Here is a 20,071-nt window from a genome sequence, read left to right on the forward strand (position 1 = left end):
TCTTTGTCGCCATCTCTGTTCGATATCTGCAATTGCAGTCATTCAGGGAATTATCAACTTTACGTGAGTTGTGCCTCGACACGGCACAGCGCGGATGAATCCAATGTTTTGAGGAGAGTGTGCGGCTGTCAGTCGCCGCGCCGGTGTGGATACTGGCATTCAGAATCACAGATTCGACTTTTTGGAAGAATGACCAACATAAGAATTTTCACCAGAAAATGTCATCTGAACAAGTAAATAACATCCACTTTTGTTCTGACCAACTAAGGGAAAAAAAGCATTCCAGTAAATCGCGCTGATTGAATCTAACGATCGCTTATATCACGTCAAACCGTGCAAATTATACTTTGTTCTTAAATTGTTAATGTTAACAACATCAGCATTGTGTGACTACATTTAAAGCCCTTCCGATATTATCCTTGTTTTCGCATGGGCTCGTTTGCAGTCTCGCATTTTACAACGGGTGAATCTCTAGTTGTCACTGGTGATTGTCGTTTGAATCTTTCTGGATCCGCCATCAAATTAATAAGTTTAATTATATCAAGTGCTGTGAGAAAAGGCTATAAATCTCCACCTCTAACATCCTCACACGCAATATAGCTTATACTAGCTGAGACTCCTTTATGTGTACAGATGTGACGTAATGACGCAAAGAAATGCTCGAATTTCCCGCTGAAATCAACCAGTACCACTGGAATTAAAAACATTATTACAAGCTTACCGTTTTGAATCGAGCTAAGGCAAGCAGATAGTTTTGAACACTGGCTGGGTATGTACTTGCTCAATTTATTTTGGATAATTTTTAACCCAAAAAAATTTACGGACTGCAGCTTTAAATGATTAAACAATGAAAAATAAAAGTTAATTGAGGATTGTGATGCACTAACTCATATTTTTATGTAATCAATGGTAGAATATATATAGGAGTGACGTGAGCAAGTAAACCACTCTGATAGATCAAACTAAAAACATTAAATTAAATATAGTCTTGTTAGAAGACGACAAACAAGATACTGAAACGCCTCCATTGTTATTTCCTGTCAAAGTGGGCTCCTGTCTCAGTGTTCCTCTCTTATATTCTGCTTCATTACACAAACATTGAGATTTAAAAGTCCTATCTGCTTTCGTTTTTCCATGAACCCAAAATTAACATTTTGAAATGAACAGTTTTCACTAATTAGGCTGTTCAAACACAGGAAGTTCGTTAACATTTCCTGCGGTGAGAGCAAGCATGTGTCTATCTATTCAGCCAAGTAGCAGTATTTGACCCTCATTAACATTGAATGAAGAGTGCTCAACCAAATCCCCTGGGAAACGGCTTTTTAAAGAGTCCTAACAAACTTGTCAAACATCTGCTGATTTGGAGAGCAGGAGAATCTGGATGTAGATTAAGAAACACCACTGTAAGTTTGACACACCAGGGTTCACTGTAATCTTACTTCCTGGCAAGCAATTTGTCTTCTGTCAGAGTAAGTGATTTAAACTGGGATGGGTTTCTCCACTTACACAGTGATCTACAACCCATCCTGTGGGTTGTTGTCCATCGGGAAGATGTGCTTCAATCCTGTGTCCTGCACATCTTGCACAGTCCTGTGGCAATAATGAACACTTTTTTAGCGCGTGACTGTGTTAATAAAAGATGTATATTAAGTTAGAATAAAGCTTAAAACATGAATGAAAATAATGAATAAAAATAACAATTGAATTTATATAGTATATTATAACAACAACTTTTGTCCTGTTTTCCATTAAAATATCTAAACATCCTTAAAATCAGATACTTTCATTCAAAGTAAAATTTAAATAGTTTTTCGCTTACCATATTTTTTAGTTAGGTTTTTGTTTGTTTTATTCAAAAGCATAAACTTTTTTTATATATAACAAGAAAAAAGCAGTAATTCTGTCAGTCTGTGCATTAATAGTAGATACAATTTGCTGCCTTCAATTTTTAAGTACAGTCAACTTGGATGTTTAAGTCATTTCAACTTAAATTACATTAAACTAACTTAAAAAAAAAAGTTGAATCTTGTATAACTTATGAACAAGTTGAAAATTGCTTAACTTATATTGCTAAAGCATAGGCCTATGTTGTCATAACATATCTCTGATTAGGCTATATACATTTTTTTATTTTTTTATTTTTTTTATAATGTAGAGACCCTTTTTGCAGGTTACATTCTTATATTATTGTGAGACTCACAATCCTGGTTGATTGGTTGCATTGCAAAAACATAACTGGCAATCTTGTGTCTAAAAGCAACACTAACTTCAGAACAGCCACACTCCTGCTCATGATGCTTAATTGACTTTACTGATGAATCCATGTCCGGTAACTGTTACAAGAAGAGTTAGTAGTGTGGTGTATTACTGTCCCTATATATTATCCTAATGTCATTCTTCCAGCGTTCTGATGGGCTTGACTTTGGACCTCACACAAATCCCATCTGCACTGCAGATCAATCATTCATCCATCCCATTAGCCTCCCATAATGCCCCTCATCCACTTCTAGCTGTTTATTGGAGGGAAAGATTGATTTCATGTTTTTAGAGGTATAGGTTTGTGCCGCCTAGGTTTATTAATTGATTTCTGTATAGAAAATCAATTTGAAAATTGCAACAAAGCTGCATATTTTTGATGTTTCAGGTCTGGCTTGAATGAGGTCAGTATCTCAAGATTTTATTTAATTAAATTGTGACATGAGATCAATGAACCAAAGCAACCCAAGACAGAATATGATGTCAAGAAGTTAACAAGGTCAAAGTCAACACAGCTACTTCCCTTTTGGCGTGACTGTAAAGGTCAATATTGATGGATCAGCAAGCATTCAAAGCACTTGCATAATTCGTGGCATACAAATAAAAAAGTCAAATAAGCCTACAGTTAAAAAAAAAAAAAAACACACACCGCAGGAATAAGCCTAAATAGCATGCCACTCTTTTTTTGTTAGCTTGTTACATAGCCTAACGTTACTATACCCGAACTTACACCTATGCATTTTCAGGGCTAGGAAATGCATGTTCGTATGGAGAAAAAAAGAAAGAAAAAAAATGGTTAGATATAAACTCAAAATTGCAAGAAAAAACCCCCTCAGAATTGTGAGATAAGAAGTCGCAATATTGTCGACCTGCATTGTGTGGAAACTGAACCGTAACGGATCGCTATGTCTGTGACGCTATACAGATTGTGTATTGTGGTTTGGGAAACTCACATAGATGGATGAAGGTATGAGCTGCGTGAAGGTATTAGGTTTTCCTTTAGATTTATTATGGTCTGCTCGAGAACGTCGGTTAAAGATGACGGATGATGAAGTCGCGTCTTGGACACTGTCGTGACAACTGTGAAACTTTCCAATAATTTCGATGTCGGTACCTTTTATTTACTTCACTCTCTGTCACAGGGCTCAGAAAAGTGCATTCAAGAAGTCACTACACTGTCAGCTGTTAATAATTAAAGGAACTAACGATGCCCGAATCGCAAATTAATCATTATACCGGTTCTTTTCAATTAATCGGTCTGAATCGGTTCAGTCTGAATGACTCGGACAGCTCACTGACGCATTGAATCGTTTGGAGCGGTTTCTTACTGATACTCGTTTACATTGTTCAAGTTTTTACTAAGACCTCGCTAAATTTGAGTATAGAAAACAAAATTTTAATTCAAATGCAGTGAAGTTTTTTTTATCAACAACGCATTGAAATCCAATTAGCAAAATTATATATTAATCTTATTTGACATTGAAATGTTAAAAGCTTAAAGAAAAATAAATAAGTGGAAATAAAGATACAAATCAGAAAGCTCTTAAAGGAGAACTCCGGCGCAAAATGAACCTTTGGTCTAATTACACATTGTTACCTAGTCAACCGTTATCTGATTTGTTTTCATGATTATCGAATGTAAATAGTTTTATCTCTAAAAACAGTTTAGCCTATAAAGCTAGTATAACGCTCGTATATTGGGCATGGAGTAATGACAAATAAAAATCGCTTGTTAATACCACTAACAAGGCTCAAAATAGCCCCACACTAGCACGGTAGCATAATGAGGGTCCCTACCTTCAAACCGAAGCATTGAGAACTTTGTCAGTGTCCAGACAGTTTAATAAGAAGATATTTTATACATACAGTCAACTTCGCGTATACAGGCAGAAGCCATCTTTGAAAAACAGTCTCTACCAGTCGATCTACGAACGCCGATCCAAGCCGATTGACTGTATGTATAAAATCCATGCCCAATATACTAGCGTTATACTAGCTTTATAGGCTAAACTGTTTTTAGAGATAAAACTATTTACGTTCGATAATCATGAAAACAAATCTCAGATAACGGTTGACTAGGTAACAATGTGTAATTAGACCAAAGGTTCCTTTTGCGCTGGAGTTCTCCTTTAAAAGCCAAAGAGCACAGCATTGGATTAAAAAACATAGCTGTTTCTCTAAGACGATGAACTAATCCTAAACCTGTTACTGTAGTGTACATATATATTTTTTAAATACATACTTTAAAAATCAGTGTGACTCATAAAAAAATACATCTGCTGCTAAACAATCAACCAATCTTTATTCAAATACAAAATTACAAAGCTCAATTTTTCCCCAAACAGGACTGAGGACATAAACAGCATGATAAAACAGTGTCTAGGGCTGAATCTCATATCCAAGTGGATCCAGGCCTTTATCCAGCAGGAGTAGAGAGGATTCCCTTATCTTCTGGAGAAACTTCTGTAGCTCCTCTTTAGAGAAAACCTGACAGAGAAAGAAAGAGTTCAGATCATCACATAAACAGCTTCACTTCAAAACAACACTATTTACTTTCACTACTTCTGGTAATTTAAAAAGACATTAAATCAATATTATCATATTGTCAAACACTTTTCATGTCTACATTCACAATCATTCTGTAAAAGGTTTTGATGCCACACCTCATATAGTCTGTGTTGGTCAGATGCGATGATGTCAGCCAGACGCAGACTCTCCTGGTGGCGTTCAGTGCGTTGCAGAACGGTTAACAGAAGGAACGACATCATGGGCAGACACAAACGCCGCAACAGAGCCATTTGATGAGTGCGCTCAGAGTCTTCCTCTGCTTCCTGTAAAAACACACATTCAGTAAATCCTGAACATCCTACAATCCAAAAATGAATTTGTTCCATTTAAAATTTAAATACACTTTGTTCATATATATATATATGCACAGACTCACCTAGGATTATTAGGAACCCAAAGGATTATTAGGAACACAATACTAATACTGTGTTTGACCCCCTTTCGCCTTCAGAACTGCCTTAATTCTACGTGGCATTGATTCAACAAGGTGCTGAAAGCATTCTTTAGAAATGTTGGCCCATATTGATAGGATAGCATCTTGCAGTTGATGGAGATTTGTGGGATGAACATCCAGGGCACGAAGCTCCCGTTCCACCACATCCCAAAGATGCTCTATTGGGTTGAGATCTGGTGACTGTGGGGGCCATTTTAGTACAGTGAACTCATTGTCATGTTCAAGAAACCAATTTGAAATGATTCGAGCTTTGTGACATGGTGCATTATCCTGCTGGAAGTAGCCATCAGAGGATCGGTACATGGTGGCCATAAAGGGATGGACATGGTCAGAAACAATGCTCAGGTAGTCCGTGGCATTTAAACGATGCCCAATTGGCACTAAGGGGCCTAAATTGTGCCAAGAAAACATCCCTCACACCATTACACCACCACCACCAGCCTGCACAGTGGTAACAAGGCATGATGGATCCATGGTCTCATTCTGTTTACGCCAAATTCTGACTCAACCATCTGAATGTCTCAACAGAAATCGAGACTCATCAGACCAGGCAACATTTTTCCAGTCTTCAACTGTCCAATTTTGGTGAGCTCTTGCAAATTGTAGCCTCTTTTTCCTATTTGTAGTGGAGATGAGTGGTACCCGGTGGGGTCTTCTGCTGTTGTAGCCCATCCGCCTCAAGGTTGTGCGTGTTGTGGCTTCACAAATGCTTTGCTGCATACCTCAGTTGTAACGAGTGGTTATTTTAGTCAAAGTTGCTCTTCTATCAGCTTGAATCAGTCGGCCCATTCTCCTCTGACCTCTAGCATCAACAAGGTATTTTCGCCCACAGGACTGCCGCATACTGGATGTTTTTCCCTTTTCACACCACTCTTTGTAAACCCTAGAAATGGTTGTGCGTGAAAATCCCAGTAACTGAGCAGATTGTGAAATACTCAGACCGGCCCGTCTGGCACCAACAACCATGCCACGCTCAAAATTGCTTAAATCACCTTTCTTTCCCATTCTGACATTCAGTTTGGAGTTCAGGAGATTGTCTTGACCAGGACCACACCCCTAAATGCATTGAAGCAACTGCCATGTGATTGGTTGATTAGATAATTGCATTAATGAGAAATTGAACAGGTGTTCCTAATAATCCTTTAGGTGAGTGTATATGATTATAAATGACCTCTGACCAGACAGTTGTAATGTACATCAAACCTGTAAATTAATAGAGAACCTCCTCACCTCTCTGACATCCACCATCCATCCTCCATCTACAAACAGCAGAACATTATAGATCCTCTCCTTCACATCCTCAGTCAGTGCTCCCAGACGCCCTTGCCAGTTCTCATACTCCATCTGGAGGAAGTGAAAAAAAAAAATCCATTAAAGATCAAAGTTGGAAGTGTTCACCACGGAATAGCAGTCAGCACTGTGTGTGTATGTCCTGTTCCGACCTTATACTCGGCTTCTTTCATCTCATGGGCCACCTTCTCTGTAAACTTAGCTTGAGCAGGTGCTGTGGGTTTCACCGGAGGGCAGTTCATGTGCTTGAACCACTCATTAAATGCATCATGAGCTTCCTGCGGGGGTGGGAATAATTAGGATTTTCTAAAAATGTTTTTTTGATGTCCCTTATGCTCACCAAGGCTGCATTTTTTTAATCAAAAATACAGTAAAAACAGTAAGATTGCAAAATAATATTACAAATTAAAAGAACTGTTTTCTATTTTAATATATTTTTAATGTAATTTATTCCTGTGATGACAAAGCTCAATTTTCAGCATCCATTATTCCAGTCTTCAGTGTCATCATAAAAGATTTCTTTCAAAAATCTAAAAAAATCAGAACTATTCCAAACTTTTAAACTGTATTTTATGTTCATTACAGAGACAAACAAAAATCAGTGTTGCACAAAGATGCTGCTTCTCACCAGATAGGCACGGATGCACAGATGCTCTCGAATAGCATTCTCCTCCTCAGCAGGAAGGGGCGTGTCCATGCCCTGCTCCTCCCACTGTCGGTAGATCTCCCGCATGGAGTCTTCCGGCACTTTGGCAAAGACCATCTTAGCTGCATCGTGCTTCTTAGAAGCTACCACATTAGATGTGAATTAATAAAAGACAATGCTGTGAATCAAACCTAACAGACCAAAACTAAGACTAAACTAAGCTAATAACCCATTTAAATTATAGTGGTATAAACTAATGTATTTTCCGGGAAATAAGTCGCACCTGAATATGAGTTGCATTGAGTCAAAATTGTATTGTTGAGAGAAACAAAACAAAAAAACGCACAGATCGTTGTATAAATCTAATTGAACTATTACCGTACATTCAGAAATGTTGTAAAATACCAGTGATTAAAACTAATCATTCACAAACATAAATACGTATTTTAGTTTCCTCAACTCCACAACAAATCCTTCAAATGTAAGGGTATTAAGAACAGAAAAATAATTAAATATAAATATAAAATAAGCATAAATTATATTCATATAATTGAATTATATGAATATGAAATTATCAATTACATCTTAATCCAATAATTTAGCTGTAAAAGCCTCACCTAAGAACTTCCTCATGATGGCATTGCTCTGTTTAAGGGCTTCAGCTCGCTGGGCAGGATCAAACACCAGCCAGTCAATGACATCAATCTTCTGCCGATCCTCCTGTGGGAACAGATGAAGAGTTTTGAGTTTATTCTATTGGTAATTGGATATAGTTTTATCAATTAAAACAGTTAACAGTTCATTTTTACCACTGTAGTTGCCGTATCCAGGGCAGGGGTCAAGTCATGGTGGGCAAACTCATCAGTGTCTCTCTCTCTGATGGTCTCTACAACTGTTTTTGTGATCGATGGCACGTCCAAACCTTAACACCACAAGGCATAAACATAATTTGTAATAAGCATGTAATGTACAGTGAACGGCCTGATATACATCAAGCGAAACTGGTGTGATGTCATTTCGAACAAAATCAGGCCAAAACGAAGTTCATTTAGAGATCATTTCGGGAGTTTGAAACAGCTTGACAAGGCAAATCCTCCAGAAAAGTTCGCTCCGCCTGGCAAACACCTCTGAACTATCATTGATTCGTGGTGATGATGTAATAGGTAGGTGTGTCTCTGAGACAGAGACCGGAAATTTCCTCTTTTGAGCCCGTCGAGGTCAGATATCCGCGAGTGAAATACACCGGAGAGCTGCTTTATAGTAGAAATTGAAGTGTAATTCTAATTAAAAGCAACACTGATACTGTTTTTCATATTTAATACTGTAAAGCTGTTTGATTTACAGCGATCTATTGTATAAAGTGCTATATACATAAACGTCACGTGACTTTAATTGACTGGAGTGCCGAATTGCAGAGCTCGTGCAAACATCCACATCGCAATGATCAGATGTTTTCTTAACTGCCGTTTTCTCACTGCTGTCATTTTTGTGTGTTTATTTTGTTATCGAGAGGAAAGTGTGCAGCACATATTTACTAGAGGTGGGCATAGATTATTATTTTTAATCTAGATTAATATTGAAATTAATCTAGATTAATCTAGATTAAAATGGCTCATTTGAATTCTCCCGAAGGCATTCAGAATATGTGTGCTACCCAAATAATGACTAAAAGTAAGTCTTTGAGAATAGTTTGCCTCGCGTAGGGATGTGCATTTCTGCCAAAAATGCCATTCGACAACCGAGGAGCAAAAGTCGAATATCGTCAAAAAAGAAAGAAAAGAAAAACGCAATGACAGAAAGGGAGGCCAATTTCATCTTTAGCGATTTGTCATCAAACAAACTGTTTATTAATTGAACAAGTAACATGTTTTCATCCTTTTTTTTAACATAGTAGGCTAATTGGAAGAAGAAAAAAAACAATACGCACGACAGTCCGTTTTTGCATCGCCAATGCTCGTTAGATCAAAAAATAATGTGTCATTATGTCATAAGAATTTTATGTGAACCTGCCTTGTTACTGCAATAGCCTCATTTTTAAACAAATTAGTTTCAATCAATGTAAACTATTCGTGTGATTATGCCACTGCGCAATACACGCGCAATACACACACAATGTATTACCTGAATGAAATGAAATCGAATGTATCGTCCTGTGGAATCATTCATTCACAGACAGCTTACGAAGATGTTCAACTAATAAAGATCTTCATCGCTGGCAAAAATATGATGCATTTGCAGATTTGCATTCACTAGACTAGACTGTAGATCGGCCACTTCATCCAACGCTCTTGATGCTCTTAAATCTTCCTGTTTCGACTCCGACTGTGAATTGAAAGCGCTTCAGATGATTCAGTGCGCGAGGAACTGAATAGATCAACTGATTGGCGAACCGATTTAGACAGATCATCTGACAACTTGTTTGATGAAGTCTTTGAACAGAATCGACTCAAAAGAGTGATTCATTTGTAAATGAGCATCGCTCATGCCCATACAAAGGACACAGCGCGCTTGGAATAAACTCATTTAACAACGTATTGCATTAAAATAAAGTAACGAGAGGAACGTCGCCCAACGTAACAAAGTAAAAGTACACCTTGTGTCCCTGACAGGAAAATACCCTACTGCGCGATCTGTGACAGTAGGCGCGGCGTCATACTACACATTAGAATTGCGCGAAAATATAACAATATTCGAAAAAGCTATTTATGATCCCAACCCAACTTTGATTAACGGCGATATTTTTTTTATCGCCCGATAAGAGTCTCACGTTAACGCAGCACGTTAACGCCGATAACGGCCCAGCACTAATATTTACACATTCATCTAAACTGCTCTCTCAGCAGCGTGGGCGCCGTCAGGATGTTTCGCTCACAGTATATCGCTACAAACTTCTTTTTACCCCTAAACGTAGAAGGAAAAAGAACTTAGCTGTGATTATATCAGGGCCTTAAGTCTGTCATTAACAAATATACACGTTTCACCGTGATGCAAGACTCTTTGACCTCACCTGCTTGAGTTGCCAGGTCCAGACAGTGTTTGCGCTGCTCAGTCTCGGTGACTTCCTCCAGGAACTGAGCGTATTGTGACACGGCCGAGTCAGAAGGAAGGTTACTGACGTAGAACGCAATGAGGTCCACCTGCTTCTCCTTCACTAACAGAGAGATGTAGGCCTTCAGGGTATCCACACACACCTCCTCCTGACAAAGACAGATCAAACCAATCAGTTTAAATCAAACTTTTGAACATTTTCTCGCTACAAAACATTTGCTAGCAATGCGATCTAAAACTATACGCGTATGTGCACGACGTACCTTAAGCTGCATGCCCAAACTACGATAAAACAGGACTAAATGTGACATGAAGCGCAAGAGATGAGCTGGCAAAGATGTACTTCTTCCCAACCAATCACTGAACTCTTCCAGAAGACCTTTCAACACAAGTTCAGATAATACTTTTATTTTTCATTTGAAAAAGTAAATCTAAGATCCCTCTAAATATCTGTTCTCAAATCGTACCATCAAGATCTCCAAGAATGACAAACTTCTGAATCACATGGTAATGCTCCTTGGTTGCATCCAGAACCCTCTGTCAATATAAAACATTTGTGCAAGATCAGAAAAGAAACATTTCAATCTGTTTAGTCTGTTACAAATGAAACCTCATTCATTCATCCTCACTTTGGATTCTGTTGCTTGAAGCTCTTCAAAGACTTTCTCCAAAGTCCAACTGAAAAAGGCCACATGATAGAATCAATCAATAAGTGGAAAAGGACATGAATTGATATGATGTACATTAGAAAGTGTTTAAAGTCGTACTTGGTCTCCAGGAACTCTCTGGGCAACTCTTCCAGCTCCTCACTGCCCAGACCAGAAGAACAGATCTCCTGCTCTACCAGAGTGTCCACCATCACTCGGAAATACGCCCAGACCGTGTCCTCCCACGACTCGCACACAGGTAACAGCTGCAGGACACAATCAAATAATGACTAAAACCAAGAGGAAAGGAAGTGTAAAAATGGATGGACGACTGTTTACCTGTTTGAGGTTTCCACTCAATGCAGCATAGATGGCTCTTTCATATCTGTTGAACTGCTCCTGAAAAGGCAAAAACAAAAGTAGAATCTAAATCAGAACGACCAACAAAATTACTGAGACATTCACAGAAGATGTCTATTAAATTTATAGACATTTCATTTAATTATAAATTTTTAATTGGTGAGACTTATCCAGACAGAGCAAAGGTTTTCAAACCTTTTAAAGCTAAGAACCCCCAAATACAATGTTTCTAATGTATAGTATATACAGTAGTAGGCAGCTACTGTATATATTTTCGTATATAGAAATATATTTATACTGTGTGAGAATAATGAAGAGAAAAAGAAAATAATTGTCTTTTTAATTAAAATCAAATATATTTGTACAGCCCTTTTCACAATAAATATGCTTTCGAAACCGTTTTATTGTGTTACAAATATCTTATAAAAATTACTGTTAACATTGACAGCCCTAAAAATATATTTGGTATATTTAGTGTCCTACCCCTACCCCCTAGTTTCCTCACCTCCTCTGCCATTCTCCAACAGCAAACCTTCCACACACTCCGCTGAGGATTCCCCTCCACTGCCCGAAGCTCTCCACCTCCTGAACACACACACAAATCAACAGGGTTCACTCCACCTGACCAATGAATGTCCATGTCTCGATGGTGATCAATGAATTTATTTATTTTCTAAAAAGACTGCATTCACAAAGTATTTCTAGATAATTCAACGTAAAAAAAATATATACATTTATATTATAGTAATTACCATGCCTGATTATGGACTGTTTTACAAAATTGTAAAATTCCAGGACAATTGACCCTTCGCAGGGAGCTTGATTGACAGGTGATCTGACCAATCATACTTCGCCATCCGTCATTTTGTCCGACAAAGCAGTCAGGAGAGTTAGTAGATTAACATGGGAGGATTTGAACTTGAAAAACGGAATGTACTGATGCCTTTCTGGGGTTAAAACAACATTCCTTCTTATGTTTATTTATGTTTATTTGATGCTATAAATGAACTAGAAGGAAGAGATGATCGGATCACGAGCAGCTTTAACTGATGCTCAACAGCGATCTGTCACGACACATTAAAGAGCCACAAAACGGTATTTATTGTTTAAATTTCTTTTTTTTTTTTTAAATGACCAAATTTGAAAGGTGAGACTGTTTAATATGTTTAATATCAAAAGTAACCGAAAAGTAACCTGGTCTGTCAGCGTGTTGTCAGTCCGCGATGTATTTTTCACTGCGTGAGAACATGGTGTGTGTGTGTGAGAGCAGCGTAGCTTGTCGGACATAGCGACAGTAACTAAGGGGGGCGGGTTTTTGCGAACAGTCAAATGCAGGGTGTCCAACACCACACAAATTATGAATCATACTACAGTAATTAAATTAATTTTTATTTGACTTTATTTACATATGTGACATTTAAGGAATCCCAAAGTAATCAGATTACATTACTTTTATACTGTTGTGCTTGGATTACATTTCTGAATAATTTTTTATTAAGTAAATTTGGAACTGTAACAGAATAGATTAAGTAACTCAACATTCCACTCTGAAGTGTACTTTATCCCTTAGAACTTGTTCACTTTTCTTGGCTAAAAGTCACTTGCTAGCAACCGTTCTTCACTGAAGCATTGCGTTTAGTGAGCTACTAATATATTTCAACAAAAAACTCTTTCAAAAATTTTTGAGTCCAATTATTTGCTTATGTTCGGAGCATCTATTTAAGATGGATAATGTACATCAAGCCGGTTGTTATTGCAAAATAAACCCCTTCAGGGTGATATAAGACCTCTCAAGGTCCTGATCACCCTGTCGAGGTTTATTCTGCGATAACAACAGGCTGGATGTACATTATCATATAAAGCAATTATGATTGAAATACTTTTATTTTCAATGGAGGGACAGAGATTTCTCAGGTTTTATTATAAATGTCTTAATTTGTGTTTTGAAGATTAATGAAAGTCTTATGGGTTTGGAACGGGTTTGAAGGTGAGTAAATGACGACAGAAAGTTAATTTTAGGATGAACTATCCCTTGAAGTCCTATTAAACATAAAAGGGTTAAATGTTAAACATATTAAACAACATTTAATATGTAGTTAAATGTTGGTAAGTAGGTGCATGTGTGTTGACCTCCGTTGATGTTGGGGTCATGGTACAGTTTCCAGCCTTCCAGAGTGGCAGCACGCCAGGCCTGACCACAGCGCTTACACAGCCTCTGAGCCTACACACACACACACACAAAGATATACAGTGTCAGATCAGAATGTCCAGGCTTGTCTGCTGTCACCACAGAATCTTAAATGTCAGATATTTCTCCCCAAGCTCTTAAAAAATGTATTAGTTTCTTAATATATGTCATGTCATATTTCAGGGTGACTCATGATAAGAGCCTCCTCTTGCCCTGTGGCTGATATGACACTTTTCTTTGCTTATTCACCTGTTATGCACCACTGAAATGAATCCCTCACCTAACACTGAATGCATTGGACATTAAGGTGATAGTGTTTGCTTTCAGGTGTGGCAATTTTTTTTAACACAATTTTCAAATTAAAATCATAGGTAGTTTGGTTACACTTTATTTTAATGTGTCCTTGTTGCAATGTAATTACACAAATAGTGTAAGTAATATTAATTTTTGCGCTGCCAGAGAAAGCAAAACTAAAATCACCGCGTGTGAAACGCGGTTTACAAATAAACTTGACACGCCTTACCAAGTATAATAACAAGCACAAACGGTGTTAAAAAGAATTTGACGTGCAAGTAAAAAGGTAGGCTCTCTTTCCTACAGCGTTTTTCTACTTTACCACAGTAAAAAATGTGAATATAATAGGCCTACTTTAAAGCGAACCAAAGGAAGACACGTTTATAGTCCCCTGTGAAAATGGGTGAGACATGAGTGAAGATTTGGGAAAAGAAACAAGAGATTCCATGTCCAGTGGAATAACTAATGGAATAGCGTTAAATTCGCTGATAATCGGGTGACCAGATCGCAAAACAGAATACAAAGCCGACAAAGCTTAAATTTATGGGCTCACGCACACCTCTCTCATTCGTCACGAATCCAAACGTTTGGCTGCAATGTAACATTTAATTGCTAACCCAGTGTTTCCTCTAGGATTTTTTCCAGCCGTGGTGGCAGGCCCATTTCGCCAGGGGGAGGGGGCGTGGCCCATGAGTGAAATTCCAATTGACCACGCCCCCTTATCCCAGGTGTTTAAACCTCCCCTAAGCATTATAACATGGAAGGCGCCAATAAGAGCGGCAAAGCGATTATGCGCATCCCGTTCGCAGAATGATGCACTTGAAGCAACGCGAAGTCACAGCGTGCAGCTCTTCGCATTGAAAGCTCAAAGCACAAAGCAAAGAGATTATATCTATCAATGCTTAATGTATTATATCTCTGCAACAGTTTATTGAGCCTTTTCTTTTAACAGTTTTAAATTTCAGTTACAGTGAGCATGAAGAACAATTCATAGCGCTCTCTACTCCAGTGCTGTAATCTAACAGACACCCGGGAGAAAGGAATATGATTTAGAAAGCGCTATAAACAGCAAGATAAAGTCATTTTATGCAAACTATAGAGTAGACCTTTATCTACAAATACAGTATAATAATGGGAACATTGATCTTGAAGAGAGTGTCGTTGTGATACTGTCGTAACCGAACCCGACACGCTGTTTAAATGCTGAATGAAGAATGACTGAGGAGAGATGAGTTTCCATTAACTAACTTAACGACTTAAATATTAATTTTACCTCACATTATGCTATTGAATGACTTTAGAAGTCTTGGAATATAGTGTGAAAACTTTATGGTGCTTTACAATGTTTTGTATGCATTTAGTGGGGCTTAACAATAACACAACAGTGCGCACAATATCGGACCTCACTGAGAAGCTGCAGACCAAACCAAAATATTTCAAATGTGTCACACTAAAAATTACAAAACTACACAGAATCCCCATCAGACAACACACACACCTCATCAGTCATGCCAGCTCGAATGAGATTGAAGAGGTTTTTGAGGAGGCGAGAGTCGTCCTCTCGGTCCAGGTCTGCCAGTGGTCTCTTCTGTCTGATGGGAGCATCAGGATCCAGTTCTGTGACCAACGGCCTGCTGAAACCACCGCTGGACTGATTTCTCCTCAGCTTCAGGGTATGGAGAGTGTTTTCCCTACACATGAACAATCCACCATAAATTATTTACCAGATTCAATTTTATTCTGAAATCTCTGAGATATCTGTTAAGCATTACTTACCAGTACACAGATTTGGCATAGTATTCAATGTTATCAGAGAAGTCTCCTATCTCATCTTTGGCTATACTCTCCAACCAATCCAGCACGAGCTAAATAAACACACACACACACACCAGATATTCAGGAGTTATTCCACAGAGAAACCCTCAGAATGGGTGTGAATGGATGCATGCGTACCTGGCTCTGTCGCACCATACTGTCCTTTTGGAAGAACTGCTCCATTACTGCCTTCTCACTCTCACTGGGCATCTCCAGAGAAAACACAACCACAAGTTCACATGAAGTGGCCCCCAAAAATATCAATGCTTAAGTCACAATTAATGTGTGAATGTCACTGCATTGGATACAAAATATCACACCAAGTGGCATCGGCGAAAAAGCGACGCTACTTGGAGACAAAGAAAGTTTCTCAGCACATTTTGTCTACATTTTGGACAGTATATCATTGTTTAATCATTTAAAACCTTTAAAAAAGGCTTGTGCTATCATAAAGTTGAATATTTTGTAATAAAATGCAATGACACATTAATTACTGTGGCTCCAAACACCTTTTGACGCCACTGTACACATCCAGTAGGCCAGTCTAGAGAAACACACAAGCACTTACAGTTATATCCATCATGATGTCTTCTTCTAAAACTGTCTGGACTCTGTCTCTGTGTTTAAGAGAGTAACAATATGTAAGCAAGCAATACATACTTCTATTCACAAATACCTTATCATTCAATAGTTTCTGGGTCGGTTCGATTTTTATTTTTTTGTTCTCGAAAGAAGACTAAAGTTCACCAAGGTGGCATTTATTTGATCAAAAATACAGTAAATACATTTTTTGTAATAAATATTTTCTATTTTAATATATTTTAAAGTGTAATTTATTCCTGTAATGGCAAAGCTGAATTTTCAGCATCATTACTCCAGTCTTCAGTGTCACATGATCCTTCTGAAATAATTTTAATATGCTGATTTGTGTGTGCTTGGCCATCAAGTGGTATTTCAGACTGGATGCGCTGTGATGATGATAGCTCAGTTCACAACGACAAAACACACAGATCACTTTGGTCTTGTCAATGGAACCATTTGGCAACTTTTTAAAAGTAAACTTTCCATTCAGAATCTTATTGGCATCCATTTCGGCGTCTCGCGCTCGTCATCCACTCAAAACGTAACGTTAACCAACTATTTGGCCGGCTCGCAGACCCAAACAAGTGTGTGCGGCGTGCCTGTTGTTTTGTTTCTGGTCTAGCTAGATCCGTTTACGCTTTGGTCGACGAAGCAACAAAACGTCCTTGCGCTGCGCAAGCCATTGAAATGAATGCCGTGTCCTGTTGCAAAAGCATGTGAAAAAAACTACAAAGTTTGCTAGGCCAAAAAGACCGTTAATCGCGCGATAAAAAAATGAACGCCGTTAAAATGGGTTTGCGTTAACGCCGTTAATAACGCGTTTAACTGACAGCCCAAATTATTATCAATGTTGGAAACAGAAAGATTAAAAGCACAGCAATTTACTTTTAATTGTCAGATTATAAATTTATTTACTGCAGCCTTTGATCAATTTAATGCATCTGTGCTAAAAATAAAAAAACATTTCTTAAATAAAAAAAAGAGGTACTCACGTCACCGGTAGTGTAAGTCATGTTTGAGTGTGTTTTACCTGTATAAGGAGGTGATGAGTCTCCAGGTCACCATCTCTTGCTGCAGCAACCAGGTAATGCTGACCGTCTTGGAGGATTTCTGCTGACCAGGGGCCGAACGGAGAACCAATTTCTGCAACATACTGACCTACAGTACAGGTGAAGTCTCAGTAAGGAGTTTTGTTTTCAGCTTGCCATGCCAACATTTAACCAATTATAGTTTTTTCCTGATTATTGAAATTATGAATAATTTTAAAGTTCCCTATTAAATTTAAAATATTCTAGTATTGTACCTTGTCCTGACAGAGAGCCTCGTACTCCTCTAACAGATCAAACACGGCTGTGGACGCATGACGCAAATATGACTGCAGAAATTCAGGTAACAAACTGAGAGACGCTGGGAGAAAAAAAGGAGGGAGAGAGAGCTGTAATTCAACTTATTTAAATAAATTGATAATTGGATTTGTGATGATTTTTATGAATATTTACCAGCCTCCCCGGGATCATCTTCCTTCAGCATGAGAGCGCTCATGTTGACATCATCAGTAAAGCTGGTGTCCCCCATCCCAGACAGAGGAGACGGGTAAAGACTGTTCGTCCAATCACTGTCATCCAAGTTCTGAAGTGTCAACAAGCAAGAACCAGGCAAAAGAGTTACCACTGAAATCGTACAAGCAAAATATATGAGGTCAGGATGAATAAAGGCTGTTGAATTGTGGTCACTCACCATGCTCAGACTGCTTTTGGTACGGGGTGTGTTTAAGTAGCGAGGAGTTCTGCTTCCTGTCCCGAGGATGGCCGACACATCTGGGTTCCTGAGGGCACTTCTTGGGGTGTCTGCAAATGATATAAAAAACCATCTGCACATCAATACAGATCATTCTTCACAAACATAACACTTGGAAAAGAACAGTAACAGACTTTGGGGGAAAAATACAGCAAGATGAAAAAACACAAGTGCCACAAGTGCACCGCAGGTCATGTGACAAGAACCAACCAATCAGCTTCACCCGTGTTTACTACGTGCTTGAAGGATGGGGTTTTCTATTCTCCATAAATCTAGTAGTAAAGCTACTGCAAGGGATTTTCAGTGCAGGAAATCCATTTATCCTTTGCTGAGAATTTCTTGTCATCATGTAGAGCGCAGCTCATGGTTGCTAAGCGATGGCAAACACCACGGAAGTGAAAGCTCGTGAGCGCTTTGGAAACGAGGAGAAAGCGGCACAGCCGGAGTTGCCCACGCTTTTTTAGATGCGACATGAAAGTCCCCTGACATTCGATTCTGATTGGAAGCTCTCAACTTTTTTACTGGTGGTGCTGTATTGTGTAAACTGGGTTTACTCACATGTCTGTTTATGGAGAGATCCAGGTGTTTGACGCAGTAGGGGTCTAGCAGGGGTCGTGCTGGTGCCAGGAGTTTCATCCTGTGCCAGTGGGACTGAACACACCGCCGTCAAGGAAACCAGAGCATATAAAAGGGGAATCGTGGCCTAATGTTAGAGAGTCAGACTGGTAACCCAAAGGTTGTGGGTTCGATTCTCAATACCATCAGGAAATCACTTGAGGTTCCCTAGAGCAGGATACCTAACCCCCTACCACTCCCTGGATGCCACAGTGAATAGCTGCTCACTGCTGTGTGTGTTCACTACTCACTGCTCCTAATGTGTGTGCACAAACTTGGATGGGTTAAATGCAGAGGACAAATACAGAGTATGGGTTACACAAGTCACTTATAAAGGAGATATGAATAGTGCTTTAACATTATGTCTATTCATAAAGTGTCTGACCATTGTACTATCATATGACAACAAAACTCTGAACTAGGCTCAGCTGGATAATAACACCATTCATTTCTTGATGTCTTCTGGCAAAATTAGCAATTCTGTAAAGCTGCTTTGAAACAATTTGTATAAGTAGTATTGCATACTATTGTATAAAACAATATATAAATAAAGGATTTCTGGTATTTGATCTTGGTAAGGATACATGCAACTTTTTTGTGTGAACTCTTTCTGCGGGCAGCCCGGGTCACCTCAGTGTCCCGAACTGCTGGACTCAACCAGGTCTGATTCCTGCACAGGATAGAGACAGAGACACTTTAATTACATGTAAAAGATTATAACATGTTACTAAGCATAGAGTTATTGTGTTGCATTATGTCACATGCACACAAATACAGTTAAACACAGATTTATTTAAAACCAACGATACAAAACAGATCTAAAATGACTTCACCAAACATAATAAAACCGCAAACTTAAAGTAAAATATAATCAAATAGCGAATACAGATAACAATTTGTTATGAAAGTGTCAAAACAAAAAATAACTAGCCTACGTCTACAACTACTAACTATTATTCTTTTGCTTACCGTAAAGCTTTGTGATTCGACAGGGTTTGTTTACATAAAAATAACATTACACAAGTTTACTTGTAAAAAAACTACAGATAATAAAATGATACTATGTTCTTTTCTGTTGTGTGTCATGAGTGTTTACAGTGTAAATGACATGTGGAATCGTTCTCACAACAATAATTAACATTGGGGCAACACACGAACCAGCTATAGTAGCCAAAATAATCAGATAACATTTATGCACGGATAATGTCATAGTAAAATGTAATATTTACCACTCCATAATGTCTTAAATTCACGATTGCTAGCTAATGATGCTAGCGCACTTGATTTTGCGCCTTCACTTCTGAGCTTCGTTCTTCTTCTGAACAGCGCATGTTATTGCGCTCCTCACACCGCCGCCTACTGGAGCGGATGAATGAGAAATTACAAATTTATCACCGCCTGTCAGGTACTGCCACCTACTGGCCGCAGAAGGAATTAAATGCATGGCAATGTGTCTTTCCATTTGTTCAATTAAATCACGTAATCTTTTGAAATGTATAGCCTATTGCAAC

The 20,071-nt window shown here is 38.4% G+C and overlaps 1 protein-coding gene across 1 annotated transcript; it reads right to left on the reverse strand.

Moving 5' to 3' along the window:
• Nucleotides 1-4,536: 4,536 nt before the first annotated feature.
• Nucleotides 4,537-19,897, reverse strand: nup107 (nucleoporin 107). Its single transcript, XM_056247494.1, has 26 exons — nt 19,790-19,897; nt 19,145-19,230; nt 18,504-18,596; nt 17,886-17,995; nt 17,648-17,777; nt 17,452-17,555; nt 17,179-17,306; nt 16,135-16,183; nt 15,705-15,776; nt 15,528-15,616; nt 15,250-15,442; nt 13,400-13,490; nt 11,775-11,854; nt 11,249-11,308; nt 11,030-11,175; nt 10,892-10,940; nt 10,730-10,799; nt 10,526-10,641; nt 10,222-10,411; nt 8,024-8,136; nt 7,832-7,934; nt 7,197-7,357; nt 6,721-6,846; nt 6,509-6,622; nt 4,920-5,087; nt 4,537-4,743 (listed from the first exon to the last, which is right to left on the reverse strand). Exons 1-26 carry the CDS (start codon nt 19,795-19,797, stop codon nt 4,636-4,638), a joined length of 2,757 nt encoding a protein of 918 aa, XP_056103469.1. The 5' UTR covers nt 19,798-19,897; the 3' UTR covers nt 4,537-4,635.
• Nucleotides 19,898-20,071: the final 174 nt, after the last annotated feature.

The sequence above is a fragment of the Rhinichthys klamathensis genome, unplaced genomic scaffold (assembly GCF_029890125.1).
Source record: "Rhinichthys klamathensis goyatoka isolate OS25496 unplaced genomic scaffold, OSU_Roscu_1.1 h1tg000048l_1, whole genome shotgun sequence".
NCBI classification, from domain to species: Eukaryota; Metazoa; Chordata; class Actinopteri; order Cypriniformes; family Leuciscidae; genus Rhinichthys; species Rhinichthys klamathensis.

Excerpts from the sequence above, each read along its gene's own strand:
- nup107 (XM_056247494.1), bottom strand. Across the intron at positions 18,597-19,144 it reads TTCACACAAAAAAGTTGCAT|TCCCACTGGCACAGGATGAA; the intron begins GTATCCTTACCA and ends CGGTGTGTTCAG. Across the intron at positions 8,137-10,221 it reads GGACCTGGCAACTCAAGCAG|GTTTGGACGTGCCATCGATC; the intron begins GTGAGGTCAAAG and ends TGTGGTGTTAAG.